This window comes from Peromyscus californicus, unplaced genomic scaffold (assembly GCF_007827085.1).
Source record: "Peromyscus californicus insignis strain IS unplaced genomic scaffold, ASM782708v3 Scaffold_5__1_contigs__length_169319896, whole genome shotgun sequence".
Lineage (NCBI taxonomy): Eukaryota > Metazoa > Chordata > Mammalia > Rodentia > Cricetidae > Peromyscus > Peromyscus californicus.
Genome location: NW_026294573.1, coordinates 94,224,162 through 94,240,805, shown reverse-complemented (window position 1 = coordinate 94,240,805; position 16,644 = coordinate 94,224,162). Strand labels below are relative to the sequence as shown.

Here is a 16,644-nt window from a genome sequence, read left to right as displayed (position 1 = left end):
TGTAAACTTTAATGCCTGTCCCCTCTAATGGCCCACTTCCTCCAGGGTTTTAGAACCCTACCTTTCCAAGATTCTAAAACTGCCAGTAGCTAGAGAGACCAAAGTATTCCAACAGAAGCATTTAAGGGAGCACTTCACATTCAAGCTATTAAACAGGGCCATTGCAACTGGTTGTATTTACCTTGTTATTTTCCAACTTCCAGTGGTAGATGGGGCTTTTACTTTTCTAGCTTATGTTGAGAAGAATAAAGTTACTTGCAAGTGGGGGAATCTTTAGAGGTAAATTGCCACAAAAGTTGCTGACAGTTTATATCTAAGATAACCAAATAAAAAGGACTGCCAATTTTCTTTGAGGGGATCCAAATTCTCTCTTTGACATATATCTTTAAATCCTGGTCCACTTTACAGTAACAGAAACTTGAAAATGTAGATGACACGTTATGACTGTGCTTATTGGGGAAAAAACAATGAGATCTAACTTAAGCTTAAATCAGAAAACTGGGTAGTCCTCTAACTGCCTCTTTTCAAGGTTAATGAGGACAAGATTTGCTATTGTAGGGTAAAAGGCCCAAGGAAAAACACCCTGACACTGACTTCCACGACAAGACCAGGGCCAAGAAGAAGAATCCCACCAATCCCTCAGCTTGCCCCAAGATCAGGCCACAGAATCCTACCAATCCCTGAGCTTGCTAAAGATCAGTACACAGAATCCCACCAATCCCAGGCTACCCTGAAAAGCTCTTCCCTACCCACCCAAGACACCCTATATAAACCCTGCATTCTGGTCAGTTCCCTGCTGCTTGTGCAGCTAACTTTTTTCTCTCCCAATAACCCTTGTGTGAGATTTGTTGAGCTGTGTGACTTTGTGATATTCCGACTGGCAGGATTCCTCCTTGAGTAGGAGCAGAGCTGTAACACTTCTGCTGAGAAAATACTGCCACCCCCCAGCCCCCACTGGAGCAGAGTTGTAACACTTTTGCTGGGGAAACCTTACGCCCACTGCTGGAACAGAGCTATAACACTTGCATTGGGGAAGCTTTTCCCTTCAGAGCTACAACACTAACAGCTATGCATTTGAAAAGCATTCACTTATAAAAACCTGAGAGGTCTTCCCACTTAGAATTTCCATGCTGTTTAGCATAATAAACACTTCATTTCTTTTAAATATCTCTTAACACTACAGGTTGCATCAATTTTAACTTTTTTTGTTAAAAGACAATGCCTGACTCCTGACCCAACTAACTTGATGTCTGGAATGCTTGAATCATAGGCATGCCAGGCTTAACAGTGACTTTTTGGAAGAGGCACATCTCATTACAGTTTTTAGAAAAATTCTCTTTAAGCCAAGCATGGCAGTGCAGACTTGTAATCCCAGCACATGAGATGTGGAAGCACTTGGACCTGTTGAAGGCCATCCTAAACTACATGGAGAGTTTAATGCCAGCTTGATGTTACATAATACAGAACTGGATGTGGAGGGTAAATTATTTCATCTTTTTCTATGGGCTCTCAGTAAATTTTTTGGAGCAGACTTAAAACTACAATAATTTGTTTAGGGTTTTGTAATTTTCAGAAATTCCTATCAAAATCCACATCTGATACTAACGAGTAACTCTAACTACATCTTTAAAAGGAAAGGATGCCAGTCCCAGAACTGTTTGTTTACAGCTCTAATCAGGAAGACAGCATCTGGATGCCAATTAGGCAGCTCAACCTGGTAAGCTTATACGTCACTACATAAGGATCTTTCTCGCTCTTTCCCCAATCAGAAGCAATGGTATCTAAATCGCAAGTAACGGTATCCAAAGCAGAATCCAAGGAGTTATTCTGAATCTGTTTGCTTAGTACATGCGTTTACACACCAGGGGGGTGGGAGACAGAGACACAGACAGAGAGGGAGAGAGAGAAGGGAAGATAGGAAGAAGGAGGGAAGGAGGGAGTAGGGACGAAGCGGGCAGCAAGCAAGCAAGCAAAGCAAAAGGAATCCTTATCCACCCGAAGTTTGCATGTAGCCCACACTCTGCACTGTCTGGTGAACCAGCACACCAGGGGAGACAGTTCTGCTTTGCTCGCTGAGGTTTTTCTAAACTCTCAGGCAGCCTCGGTGCGCTGCTGAAGGGCTGGCTGCCTGCGGCTTTCTAAAGGCCAGGCAAACAGCAGGGCTCCAGGAACGTGGGACAGTGAAGTGGCAGAAAACGCGGACGGCCCCAGGCCACCCCAGACACTACTCAGGCCAGCCTGTGAGGCTGCGCGCTTGACGGCCGCTTTGCGACGGTCGTCGCGACTGCCGTAAAGCGAGGCCTCCGCTGCTGCTGTAGAGTGAGGTAAGATGAGGCACCGGGGCTGTGTCTCTGGGCTCTGGGCGGGCCTCCTCAGGCAGGTGTCGCTGGTCGCCCGGTACCCGGACTGGCGGTCGGCCACATTCGGGGTACCCGCCCTAGGCGGTGGGAGCAGCGGAGGTCGGCCGCAGGTCCATGTGTGAGTCAGTCCGCCGGCACGCTGCGCTCCTCACGGAAGCAGATAGTCCCCACGTGCCCTTGCGGTCCGCTGATCGTCCTGACCGGCTTCGATTTCGGAGGTTGATGGAGACGCTCGTAGAAGCCGGGTCGGGACGGTGTCATCTTTTGAGCTGGGTGGTGAGAGCGGAGGATGGGGGAGGACGAGGAGACGTGAGGACCGGTGCATGGCAAGGTGCCTCTGCAGGGGAGGAACTGCTGCAGCCGGCTGCTCTGCCTGCATCTTCAGTAGTGGCTGGAGGCATGAACTCGCCAGGGACAGGGAGAATGGCAGGCGGCTAACCAGAGTTCCCCCTGAAGGAGTTTGATGCCCCGCGAAGGACTTGAGAAGTTCTGTGTGCAGGGGCCAGCTGCAGCCGCTTGGAAGAGAGGAGGTGGTTGAATTGCCAGTGTCTTTCCTGCCCTCTGAGACTCCTCAGTATTCGTCCTTAGTACTTTTGAAGGAGTGCTCACTGTGCTTAATAATAACGGTGGCTGGCAATAGTAATAATAATAATAATAATAATAATAATAATAATAATAATAATAATAATAATAATAATAAAAGGTAGACGTGGTTAGCCATGCCAGTTATTTGCGTGTACCTTTCCTGGCTTCCATTTACATAATCAGTTGGGGAATATCGGGAAAGATTGTATATAACTGGGGCAGGGTAGTTAGAAGCTTTTGATAGGAGTCCAGAGAACTGAATTCTGATCTCATTACTATTGCCAATTTCTCAGGTAGCACGAAGCAAGCCACTGTGCTGCTGGTGTTATATTTAAGAAATGGTCCCCTGTTCCAATGGGTTCTAGGCTACTTCCTACCTTCTCTTCTATCAGGTTCAGTGTAACTAGATTTATGTTGAAGTCTGTGATCCTCGTGTATTTGAGTTTTGTGCTTGGTGATAGATAAGGATGCTTTTGCCAGGGTCTTCAATTCGATTCCGTTGGTCAGCATGTCAGGTTTTTTTTTTTTTTTTTGCCAATAACAACCTATTTTTATTATTATAGCTCTATAGTAGAGCTTGAGGTCAGGCATGGTGATACCTCCAGAAGTTGCTATTTCTACAGGATTGTTTAATGTATCCTGTGTTTTTTGTTTTTGCATATGAAATTGTGTATTGTTCTTTCAAGGTCTGTGAAGAATTATGTTGGGATTTTGTTAGGGATTACATTGAATCTGTAGATTGCTTTTGGTAAGATTGCCATTTTTACTATGTTAATCCTACCTATCCATGAGCATGGGAGATCTTTCCATTTTCTGATATCTTCTTCAATTTCTTTCTTCAGGGACTTCAAGTTCTTGTCATACAGGACTTTCACTTGCTTAGTTAGAGTTACTCCAAGGTATTTTATTATTTGTGGCTATTGTAAAGGGTGATGTTTCTCTGATTTCTTTCTTGGCCTATTTATCATTTGCATATAGAAGAGCTACTGATTTTTTTTTTTAAAGTTAATCTTGTATCCTGCCTCGTTACTGAAGGTGTTTATCAGCTGTAGGAGTTCCCTGGTAGAATTTTTGGGGTCACTTAAGTATACTATCATGTTGTCTACAAAGAACAAAAGTTTGACTTCTTCCATTCCAGTTTGTATCCCCTTGATTTCCTTTTGTTGTCTTATTGCTCTACCTAGAACTTTGAGTACTATATTGAATGGATATGGGGAGAGTGAACAGCCTTGTTCCTGATTTTAGTGGAATGGCTTTGAGTTTCTCTCTATTTAATGTGATGTTGCCTGTCGGCTTGCTGTAAATTGCCTTTATTATGTTTAGGTATGTTTCCTGTATTCCTGATCTCTCCAAGACCTTTATCATGAAAGGGTGTTGGATTTTGTCAAAGGCCTTTTCAGCCACCTAATGAGATGATTATGTGGTTTTTTTCTTTCAGTTTGTTTATATGGTATATTACACTGACAGATTTTTGTATGTTGAACCATCCTTCTATCTCTGGGATGAAGCCTACTTGATTATGGTAGATAAGTTTTTTGAAGTGTTTTGGATTCAGTTTGTCAGTATTGTAGCATTAATGTTCATGAGGAAGATTGGTCTGAAATCCTCTTTCTTTGTTGCATCTTTTTGTGGTTTGAGTATCAGGGTAACTAACTGTAACCTCATACATTTTGGCAATGTTCCTTCTGTTTCTATTGTGTGGAACAATTTGAAGAGTATTGGTATTAGTTTTTCTTTGAAATTCTCGTAGAATTCTGCTCTGAAACCATCTGGTCCTGGGCTTTTTTTGGTTGGGAGAATTTTAATGACTATATTCCCTTATGTGTTATAGGTCTATTTAAATTGTTTATCTGGTCTTGATTCAATTTTGGTATGTGGTACCTATCCAGAAAATTGTCTTTTTTTTTTTTTTTTTTTTTTTTTTTTTTTTAGGTTTTCCAATTTTGTGGAGTACAGGTTTTTGAAGTATGACCTGGTAACTCTCTGGATTTCCTGTTTTCTGTTATGTCTCCCTTTTTATTTCTGATTTTGTTAATTTGGATGCTATCTCTCTGCCTTTTGTTTAGTTTGGATAAGGAATTGTATGGCTTGTTGATTTTCTCAAAGAAAAAACTCTTTGTTTCATTGATTCTTTATATTGTTCTTTTTGTTTCTATTTAATTGATTACAGCCCTCAATTTGATTATTTCTTGGTGCCTACTCCTCCTGGGTAATTTTGCTCCTTTTTGTTCTAGAGCTTTCAGATGTGCTGTTAAGTAATTAGCGTGAGATATCTCCAAATTCCTTATGTGGGCATTTAGTGCAATGAATTTTCCTCTTAGCACTGCTTTCCTAGTGTCCCATAAGTTTGGGTATGTTGTACATTGATTTTCATTAAATTCTAGGAGGTCTTTAATTTCTTTATTTCTTCCTTGACCCATTGGTGATTCAATTGAGCATTGTTCAGTTTCCATGAGATTGTAGGATTTCTATAATTTCTGTTGTTGTTCAAATCTAACTGTAAGCCATGGTGCTCCTATAAAATACAGGAGGATATTCCATTTTTTTGTATATTTGAGATTTGCTTTGTGACTGAGTATGTGGTTGATTTTAGAGAAAATTCCATGGGGTGCTGAGAAAAAGGTATATTCTTTTATCTTAGGGTGGGATGTTCTATAGATATCTATTAAGTCCAAATGAGTCATAATATGTTAGATCCCTTATTTCTCTGTTAAGTTTCTGTCTAGCAGACCTGTCCATTGGTGAGAGTGGGGTGTTGAAGTCTCTCACTCTTAGTGTATGGGATTTGATGTGCAATTTAAGCTTAAGTATTGTTTGTTTTGCATATGTGGGTGCTCTTGTATTTGGGGCATGAATGTTAAGAATGGAGACTTCCTCTTGGTCCATTTTTCCTGTGTGGAATATGTAATGTACTTCACAATCTCTTTTGATTGATTTTAGTTTGAAGTTTATTTTGTTAGATGTTAGTATAGCTACACCAGCTTGCTTCTTAAGTCCATATGATTGGAAAGTCTTCCCAGCCTTTTACTCTGAGGTAGTGCCTTTCTTGAAGTTGAGGTGTGTTTTTTGTATGCAGCAGAAGGAAAGATCTTTTTTTTTTTTTTTTTTATAGGCCTGTCTTTTTATAGGCGAATTGAGTCCACTGATACTAAGAGATATTAATGGCCAGTGATTGTTAGTTCCTGTTATCTTTTAGTGGTAATGTGTGTGTATTTTCTTTTTTGGGATTTACTGCTGTGGGGTTATCTATTGCCTGTGTTTTTGTGTGTGCATCTGATTTCCTTATGTTGGAGTTTCCCTCCTAGTGCTTTCTGTAGCGCTAGATTTGGGGGGCACAGAATGTGCCTCATGGCCTAGATCTTACAGGCAGGACTCTCTAGGTGGGAGAAGAGTCACTCACCTCTTGTCCAGTTGGAGCAGGCGGATTCTGTTTAACCTTACCAATCTTACATTTTAATAAAACCTCTGTTCCCTATGTCTTTATTTCCATCACTCCCTCAGAACTTTCGTTATAGCTTATTCAGAAAGGAGTCACTGTGTGCTTATGATTTTTCTGGATAATCACATGGAAAGACTGCATTATTTTGCCTTTCACCTTCTAAGTGGCAACATGGTGAGGTAAAGATTATTTTGGAAAGGTTTAAGAAGTGAATGAATAGTAAATAGATAAAGATCAATTTTGATCATTATGATTTTCAGTCCTCGGATTGAATCTAGGGCCTTGTGTATGCAAGCACTCTACTGCTGAGCTACATTCCTAGCTCTTTGTTTTTATATTTAGATAGTCTCGCTAAGTTTCCTAGACTGGCCAGGAAGTCTGTATCACAGGCAATCCTTGAACTTAACCATCATCCTGTCTCCTCCAGAGTAGCTGGTATTATAGGCCTGTACCATGAGGCTGTATTAGACTTCCTCTTTTTTATTTAAAAAAATTTTTGTGCAATATATTTTAGTCATATATTCTTCTCCCCCAGCTGCTCCCAGATACCCACTCAACTTCAGGTTCTTTATGTTAAAAATCGAAACAAAACAAAAAATTACTTGGAGTCCATTTTGTGTTGACCAACTAACTATTCATGAGCATATGGCTTGTCCTGTGGTGTGTTTTATATATTCTGTCACTCCTTTGAAGAAAATGGGTTTTCTCCCTCCCAGAAGTTAATGGTTACACACACACCTTCTTGGTTAGAGGTGAGACTTTATGCCCACTTCCCTGTTTCTGTGCTGGAATTTTTGTCTGACTCGAAATAGTACAGGTCTTGTGCATGATGTCACAGTCTCTGTGAGTTCAAATGTCATTAGCCCTGTTGCGTCTGAAAAATGCTATTTCCTTGGATTTGTTCATCACTTCTGACTTTTACAGTCTTTTTACTTTCTCATATATATGAGAAAGTATGTATATATATATATATATATATCCATATCCCTGAGCCTTGAGGGGAGGGCTTTAATGGGCTTTCCCTTTAAGACTTAGTGCTCCATAGACTCTCACTTTCTGAATGTTATCCAGTTGTGAGTGTCTGTATTAATTATTATCTACTGCAAAAAATCTTTCTAATGAGTGCTCAGCAATGCGATACTCTATGAATATAACAGTATGCAGTAAGGAATCATTTTATGTCTATGTTCACTTGGCAGGGTAATTATAGTAGGGTTTCACTTCGGGCCTATGACTTACCTAGTCTGAGGTTTTTGGCCTTATTAGTGTGTCAGGTATAGGTTCCATCTTGTAGAGCTGGCCTTAAATCCAAGTAAAAGGTGGTTGGTTGCGCCTGTAACATTGGTGCCACTATTGCACAGTCAGGGGGTATATCGTGCAGACAGGTTGCTGTTATAGCTCACAGGGTTCACAGCTAGGTGAGATTGATGATTGCTTTCCTTCTCCAGTAGTATGTGTCATACCTTTCAGCACTATGAACTCTAGTCAACTGGAGTGAAGCTTCTAATTGAGCATCAGCTTCTGAGTGCCTCTTTGATTTCATTTTCTTTTCATGCCTCCCATTCTGCTACCTAGGCTCCTAACCACACATTTCCTGAACTGCACTACTCTCTCTTTTTTTTTTTTTAGTTTGACTTCCTATTTGCTTTACAGTTAGGGGTGTATTTGAATGCCAGCTGTGACACTGAAAGACTATGTAGTGCTCTTGGCTACAGAAAGAATGTGAAAACAATCTGAACCTTACTTTGTACATGTTTCCATCACAAGTGTGTTTGGTTCCTTTGACCACTTTTTTTCAACCTTGTTCCTGTTGTGATGTATAGTCAAATTGATAATAAAAGATGAAATGAAAACTAAAAGAATGTGTGTTCTGTTACCTAAAATGACACTCTAGGCTAGAGACAGGAAGACTGATAGCTCTGATGCCTAGAACCACTTAGCTGTTTTCTTCTCCATTGCATAGATCTCAGTTGATGTACTAGTTTTGTACTAATTTTGTCCTTTTCCCATGCCATTTAAGAATAATTTTCGGTTTCAGGCTTGGCATTGAAGAGGATCTGGTACCATTGGGTTTGTGTACTGTGCAAGTGCTGCTGCAGGGAGCTGAGAAGACAGCATGTTCAAGCTAGGAAGCCAGGACATGAGTCAGAACCCCAGTGAGGAGATCCTAAGAGTTCATTGCATAAAGCTGTGACAATGAAGACAGGATTGCCCCTTGAGACCACAAAATGAATGCAGTGACCTATGACGATGTACATGTGGACTTTAGTGAGGAAGAATGGGCTTTGCTGGATTCTTCCCAGAAGAATCTATACAAAGATGTGATGCTGGAGACCTACGGGAACCTCTCTGCTATAGGCTACAGTTGGGAAGATCATAATAGTCAACAAAATTATGAAAGTTCTACAAGACATGGCAAGAATGAAAGAAATCAGACTGGAGAGAAACTCTCTGAAAACACTCAATTTGCATATCACAATCATCTTCAAATACATAAAAGAAGACATACTGGAGAGAAACCCTATGAATGTAATCAATGTGATAAGGCCTTTGCATATTACAGTCATTTCCGAATACATGAAAGAATACATACTGGTGAGAAACCTTACCAATGTGATCAATGTGATAAAGCCTTTTCACAACACAGTAAACTTGAAATACATAAAAAAACACATACTGGAGAGAAACCTTATAAATGTAATGAATGTGATAAAGCCTTTTCTAAACATGATAATCTTCGAACTCATAAAAGAACACATACTGGAGAAAAACCCTATGAATGTAGTCAGTGTGATAAAGCCTTTGCACATCAAAAGAGTCTCCAAATACATAAAAGAAAACATACTGGAGAGAAACCCTATGAATGTAATGAGTGCACTAAAGCCTTTGTATCTCAAAAGAGTCTCCAATCACATAAAAGAAAACATTCTGGAGAGAAACCCTATGAATGTAATGAGTGTGGTAAAGCCTTTGTATGTCAAAAGAGTCTCCAAACACATGAAAGAACTCATACTGGAGAGAAACCTTATGAATGTAATCAATGTGGTAAAGCCTTTGTATATCACAGTAGTCTTCAAGTACATAAAAAAATACATACTGGAGAGAAACCATACAAATGTAATCAGTGTGATAAAGCCTTTCCACAGTATAGTTATCTCCAAGTACATAAACGAACACATACTGGAGAGAAACCTTACAAATGTAATCAATGTGATAAAGCCTTTTCTAAACACGATAATCTTCGAACTCATAAAAGATCACATACTGGAGAGAAACCTTATGAGTGTAATCAATGTGGTAAAACCTTTGCATACCACAGTAGTCTCCAAGAACATAAAAGAGCACATACTGGAGAGAAGCCCTATGAATGTAATGAGTGTGGTAAAGCCTTTGTATGTCAAAAGAGTCTCCAAACACATAGAAGAACTCATACTGGAGAGAAACCTTATGAATGTAATCAGTGTGGTAAAGCCTTTGCACATTACAGTAGTCTCCAAGAACATAAAAGAACACATACTGGAGAGAAACCATACAAATGTAAACAATGTGATAAAGCCTTTTCAAAATACAGTAGTCTACAAAAGCATAAAAGAACACACACTGGAGACAAACCCTACAAATGTAATCAATGTGATAAAGCCTTTTAAAAACATGATCATCTTCAAACTCATAACAGAACACATACTCAAGAGAAACCTTATGAATGTAATCAATGTGGTAAAGCCTTTGCATGTCTGAGGAGTCTACAGAGACATAAAAAAACCATATTGGATAGAAACCCTATGAATGAAATTAGTGTGGTAAAGCCTTTGCATATCAAAGTAGTCTCTAAATACATAACAGAAGACATGCTGGATGAAACCCTACGAATGTAGTTAGTGTGGTAAAGCCTTTGCAAATATCAGTAGTCTTCAAAACCATAAGAAAAAAATCATACTGCTGAGAAACCCTATAAATGTAGTCAATGTGGCAAAGGTTTGAAATTCATGTTAGTTTTTATACTCAAGTAAAACTTTTAGTGTCTAATTGGGCTGTTAAAACCTATGCATATCACATTAATCTCTGGGAATCTGAAAAAAATGAAATACCAAATGAAATCTGACTATAAAGGATTTTGTAAGATCATTGGCCAACCGATGTACATTCTGGCAAGTGTCAACTATCTGTTCAGTCATTATGATATCTCTCTTAATTTTGTTTGTACCTGCAAACTCACATAGACAATAGGCCTATTAATTTAAATTAGAAAGTAAGTTTTAGATTGCTTACCTCTCTCAATCACAGGAAAGAAGAAATCCATAGATAAAACTTTATGGATATGCATTAGTGCATTTTCTGTTTCTGTAGTAAAACATAATTCCCAAGTCAACTTATGAAAGAATTTAATTTGGCTCTTGGTTCCTGAGAGATACTGATCACTTTGAATGTGGCATGGCAACAATTGTCAGACGTGGCAGCTAAAGCAAGAAGCTAAGAACTTATATCCTCAACCTGCACCATGAAGCGGAGAGTAGGAACTGGAAATGGTGTATGGATGAAAACTCTCAGACCCACCCCTAGTGACATATTTCCTAAGCAGAGCAGCATTTCCGAAATCTTCTGAAATGATGCCACCAAGTGAGAAGGATTGATTTCTCTGACTTGAAGCCTACATGCTAGCTTTGTTATATGAACCACTTCATGATGAAAAAAAGCTCTATAAGCCTTTAAATGTCTCAAGACTTATGTTACAAGAATGAATGCTTTCAAGAGAAAAGCATTCTTGAGGGAAAATTGGTTTAAGATTTTAATTTTGTGATGTCAGTGTGTCTTTGTGTAGTTATATGCATGTGCATTCTGGTACCCAAGAAGGTTAGACCCTTGGAGCTTCTTGTAGCATGGATTATGGGAAGCTGTCAAAAACCTGACTTTAGTCCTGGGAATGAACTTGTCTTAGTTACTCAGCCATGTCTCTAGTCCTTTAAATATTTTAAAATCTTTTAATATCATCTTGATGCCAAAAAAATAGGGAAAAACTCATACAAGAGGAATTCCTATTCATGTATAAATGATTTTGTAAAGAACTTACTCATCCTAGTTGTCTTCAGGTTCAAGAAAAAAAAATTATTTCATATTTTTTTCTTCATAGCCTTGAAGGAAGAAAATTACATACAATGTTCACTAAAGACTGATGGTGGAGATCAGTGCGTTGTGGTTTCTATTTTGTAGTATTTGAGGTAGTTATTAAAGTGCTATATCTCTGGAAAATCGATTATTTCAAGTCCAATTTGTGATCCTTATATACCTCCTGTGGCCATTGTTCATCTTTGGTTGCGTTTTCACTTCGAGATAGATATTTTTCTGTTGTAATGCATAGAATCAGATGCCCATGATCCAAGTAGTCCATTGTTCATTTAAACATCAGGCAATGTTGATCATACTTTTCAAGTAAAGGTATCTGTGAAAGAGTGGTGGATTTTTGTTGGTTTTCTTTTTCATCTTTTTAAAAATTCCATTGAGATGTTGTTTGTTATCCAGCCTAGTTTGGATGTCAGTAATTAGTCTGGAATACATTGAACTCATGATCCTCATGTGTCAGTCTCCTGAGTAGAAGTCCAAGGGTAGATCATGTATCCCCAAGGCTTACTGTTTTGTCAACATGTTTTAAAAATGATAATGTTAAATTACTAAACAGGGAAGAGTATAAGAAACATTACATACCTCATGTGTATATCCAAAGCGGCACTTTCATCTCTCTGGAAGAGATGTAATGAGGTAAAACTATCAGCAATCAACTGTATATTTCGCAATACAACTTGATATGCTATAGATATGTATGTATTGTTTGAAGTTCAGTGCATCATCTTCCTCCCATCAGTTATTCATTTGGCCCTTCAACTTGAAGTACTGCCTTCTAAGGGAATTATCCAAAGATGCCAGATAATATAATGGCAATGAATTTTTTTTTAATTTCTAGTGTGTGTGTGTGTGTGTGTGTGTGTGTGTGTGTGTGTGTGTGTGTGTGTGTAATATGGTTTGGGGTTTTTAGGCCATGACAGATAGGTTGAGACAGACAATTTAATGGGTCTACTTTGTTTCATATTCATATGGTGATCAAGATAAGGTTACTACCCTTGCAAACCAGACATTTCCCACTGAGTCATCTTAGTCATTCCAAAATAAGATTAGTTTAAAGGTTACATCACTGAAATATGTCTTCTTTTCAAACTGTAAACATTTTCATTGAAGCATAGAGCAAAACCAGACAAACTGAATAATCCTGTTTGCAAATGAAAAAAATAATTTTACACTGTAATATATCATAGTTAAAGCAGCCTCTTTACATTAGAATTTCAGGGTACATAGCCTGCTTAAATCTCTTCTGTGAGTGTCTCTATTTTATTTTTTCTGCAGATATTTTCCATCTGTTTTCCCTTTTCTGCTTATTCTATTAGCTTTATGATATTTTCCATTACACATGATTCAGTATCTTCTTTACACATGTGTAAAGTAAGAAATGTATCATCCTTTTTAACTGTTTTTACAATGGTGGCTAAAATGTCACAACTAAGAAATAGGTACACTAATATTATCTTGATTGGGACCTCTGCCATTGAAGAAGCCAGAGCTAGTGATGTTGTCTGAGATACCTCTTTTTGAAACTGTCCCATTGCTTTCTTTAAGTGGTTTCTATGTTATTAATGAATTAATTTTGTATTAGTTGTAAAATAGCGATAGATCCCCCAAAACAACAGTATATTAAGTTGGACTTTAGAATAATTGAGCTTAGAGAGGCTTAACAATGGTAGTTTGCATGCCAGCTTAAATTTCACCAGGAAGCAGCGTGCACTACACTGGTGTGCTATTTAATACATGTATGAGGAATAGCTAAATCTGGAGAGTGAGAAATAATTGTTATCCATGACCACCTCTGAAGAAACCATTGTAACAAGTTTTAGCTGACAGCAGACACTAGGACCACCATCAGTGTTGGTGGATGCTGCTAATTTTCACAGTTTAATAGAGAAAATCATGATTTATCCCATCACCTTGATACATTATCTACAGATGATGTAGGTAATTCTCATCGTTGTTGTCCTTCTCTTGAGTAGTTGATCTTATTTGATTTCTTACAGTGCTTATTTTATGTGGCTTCAGCTTTGTCAGTTCTTTTAGATTGTTTTAAAGCTCCACACCACAACTTAGGATTTAAAATGGCAGAGTAAAAATATTTGTATTCTATTCTGTCTGAAGTTACCCTCAAACAACACAATATAGCTTCCCTGAGACAAATAGTGTTATAACGCCAAACTGAAATATTTGCAGAATGGTGGCCACATGTAAAAAGAAGATCCTTGTAGAAAGAGGTCTCCAAAATGACAGAATAGAGAATGGCTCTTCTGTTTACACTAAGTCAGAACATATAGGGAAGGCATAGGAGCATCCATAGATGTTTGGCAGCATGAACTAGCAAGAAGAAAAGCAAATAAGGTATACACAAGTGCACTATCCTTACAACAGCAAAACGGAAGAAGAGATTGCCAGAAACTCTTTGGTACCTGTTTTTCATGAAGGAGTAATGTTTTAACTTTTCTAACATCTAATAATTATTCTCCATTTTTCTCACATACACACATGTATAAACTATTCTGTCAGAAAGAACTTCCATCTAGTCTAGAATATAATGCTGTTCCCTCCTACTCCAGTATTCTTATGAATAACTGGTCTTGTGGTGCTCAGGCCATTCAAAGGTAAGTAATTAAAAGGAAATGAGCATGGTCCATGAAAAATGCTACAAGAAGAAGAAAATAAACCATAAAACAAGTAACAACCCATAATGATATTATGCAGGCCTAAGGTGGTGTGGGGTTTATGAAATAGTTAAACTTTTAAAATGAAAGACAGAAGACTCTGGTTAAGACATATACTGTTCTTCCAAGGGACCTGAGTTTGTTTCCTAGTACCTATGTCAGGTGACTCACAATAAACCCTTGTAACTCCAGCTCCAGGGGTATTGACCACCTCTGTCCTTTTCGTGCACCTGCACACATGTGAACATACCCATGAATGTACTTATACAACAATCATTTTTAAAAATCTCTAAAATGACAGTGTTGGCTGTACCTTGGTGGTAATTTGCCAGTCCTGGATAGAAGCCTTGAGTTCAGTTAATAGCCCTGCAAAAAATAAAGACAGTGTTCATTGTCTCAAGAGCTAGGAGTTAATTATAAGAGAGCAGTCTGTCAGAGCTAAGGAAGAAAAGACGCACAAGGAGGAATAACAGACATTAGAATGGAAAGTCAGCATTGAAGCCTCAGTGAGGTGGCTTGATGACATGCTTTGGAAGTTGAACAAACTGAAATCGGAAAGAAAGGAGATGTACTTACTGTAGTTCTGGAAATAGAGATCCAATGTTGCAACAAAAATATTTAAATGACTCCAGAAGTGTTCTACACAGAAATCTTTATAAGTTGAAAGAATACACAAAGACCAAGGAAAAAAGAATATATACTCATCACTATCATTATATAGTCTATGTTAACAAGATAGGGAATATGTGTGCTTCCACCGTGCATCCCATGAAAACAAATCAGATTCCCTGTAGGTGATGCTGTGTAACTGAATGATAATCAAGAATATTTAGCATTCAGGGCAGTGATAAATTCTGTAACTTGTCAGGGGAAATAAAGTGTGACCTCACAGCCAAACTCTACTGACATCTGTTTTTAAACAATGTAAGCACTGAAAGTAAGTAGTACCTTTCTGTTCTATTTTATAAGCTGCAGAGAGGCTGATGGTGCTGAGAGTATATAGGGTCATTGTGGAACACTGTATCAATAAGAGTAAAATAACATAGTTATAGTACAGAATGAAATAACCAAGCAGAAATAAATAGGAAAAGGAAAGAAGACAGAGGTAGCATAGTTCGCCAGTTTCTCGTTATAACCTGAAAACACAAGACAGAAACCTTACATTATTAAATAAAAGAAGTATTACCATTCTTGAAAAAATACAGCTAAACTTTATAGAACATTTAAAAAATAGTTAATCCAAATCATGTATTGGAGAGGAGGTAGGAAGTATATACATACTAAATTTCTTACTCTAAAGAAATAATCAGAGGAGATACTAAGGGCGAAAGACCAAAATGTTTACTAAGGTGTTCTTTACCCTTGCAAATACCAGGAACACACACACACACACACACACACACACACACACACACACACACACACACACACACACAGTTTACAAAGAAACATACTGTCCTCCTTGACTAAAAACTTTCTCATTTCTTTCCCGTGGAAGTAGTTCTCAGTATGGTCAGAAGTGATATCACCTTTGGACTTGTCAGACATACATTCTGAGATCCAGAGGTTCCAGGTCACATCTGTTCGTCAAAAACATTGGAGAAGCCTTTCCCTGCATTCCTCTTAGTCAAAGTGTTCTGTAGAACTGCAGATGACTTTTTCTTAGCTTTCTTTCTCTTCAAGTTTTTCTTTTTATGTTTTTTTGTTTTGTTTTGTTCAAGAAATGGTCTTTCTATGTAACTCAAGCTGGTCTAGATCACTGTGTAGCCCAGGCTAGCCTTGTACTTGCTAACCCACTGCCTCAATATACCAAATGCTAGCCGTGTAACCATGTACTGCCATTCTTCCCTAAATAACTTTTTTGTGTGTGTGCTGTCTGTGATTATTAAAGTTAATTTTAATTTTCCTTTTTTTTTTTTCCAAATTCACCTTTTTTTCTTTTCAAACGTATCTCTTTGTTCACAGAAAACAAGATTATCTTCCTATTTCATGAAGAAGATGAAAACAGCTGGGTTACTGTTGAGAACATCTGAAAAAACTCCACAGACCAATGAGTAGAATCAATAAGAACGTAATCTTGGCCCTTTTAACACTGACAAGTTCTGCATTTCTGCTGTTTCAGCTGTACTACTATAAGCACTGTTTGTCACCAAAGGTAATTCTGTTTTTTCTTATTAGATATCATTGTGGCTTTGTGTTTTCTTAACATTTACATTGCAGTATATTCAATTAATAATGTTGAACCTTTACATAAGCATTTCTCACAGGGGTTCTCATCTTTGTGGGATGTAGCAGGCAGTTCAAAATTGCAATGAAATGTTTTTATAATTATACAATTAAATCATAAGTAATGTTTCAATAATATTTAACCTATTTACATTTTCTGACAAATAAAAATTATTATTCTACAAATTAGTATCAGTTAAATAAAGTTACTGATAGGTAATTTTGATAGCACATCAAAGTCTGC

General features: G+C 38.1%; 2 protein-coding genes across 7 annotated transcripts in view; both read left to right on the top strand.

The window, feature by feature from the left end:
- The first annotated feature begins 1,990 nt into the window (after positions 1 to 1,990).
- LOC128096310 (ribitol-5-phosphate transferase FKTN) overlaps positions 1,991 to 16,644 on the top strand; it is a 72,019-nt gene continuing 57,365 nt past the window's right edge. For 2 of the 6 annotated variants that reach the window (XM_052715732.1, XM_052715733.1), the window contains exons 1-2: positions 2,524 to 2,636; positions 16,140 to 16,329. In XM_052715732.1, the coding sequence (XP_052571692.1) occupies positions 16,225 to 16,329 (105 nt within the window). In that variant the 5' untranslated portion in view covers positions 2,524 to 2,636; positions 16,140 to 16,224. Of the gene's footprint in view, positions 2,325 to 2,364; positions 2,637 to 2,668; positions 2,692 to 16,139; positions 16,330 to 16,644 lie in introns of those variants that run through there. The other 4 variants (XM_052715730.1, XM_052715731.1, XM_052715729.1 and 1 more) reach the window with 4 other exon arrangements.
- LOC128096309 (zinc finger protein 431-like) lies at positions 2,543 to 16,158 on the top strand. Its single transcript, XM_052715727.1, has 3 exons — positions 2,543 to 2,636; positions 8,423 to 11,600; positions 16,140 to 16,158. Exon 2 carries the CDS (start codon positions 8,613 to 8,615, stop codon positions 10,029 to 10,031), a length of 1,419 nt encoding a protein of 472 aa, XP_052571687.1. The 5' UTR covers positions 2,543 to 2,636; positions 8,423 to 8,612; the 3' UTR covers positions 10,032 to 11,600; positions 16,140 to 16,158.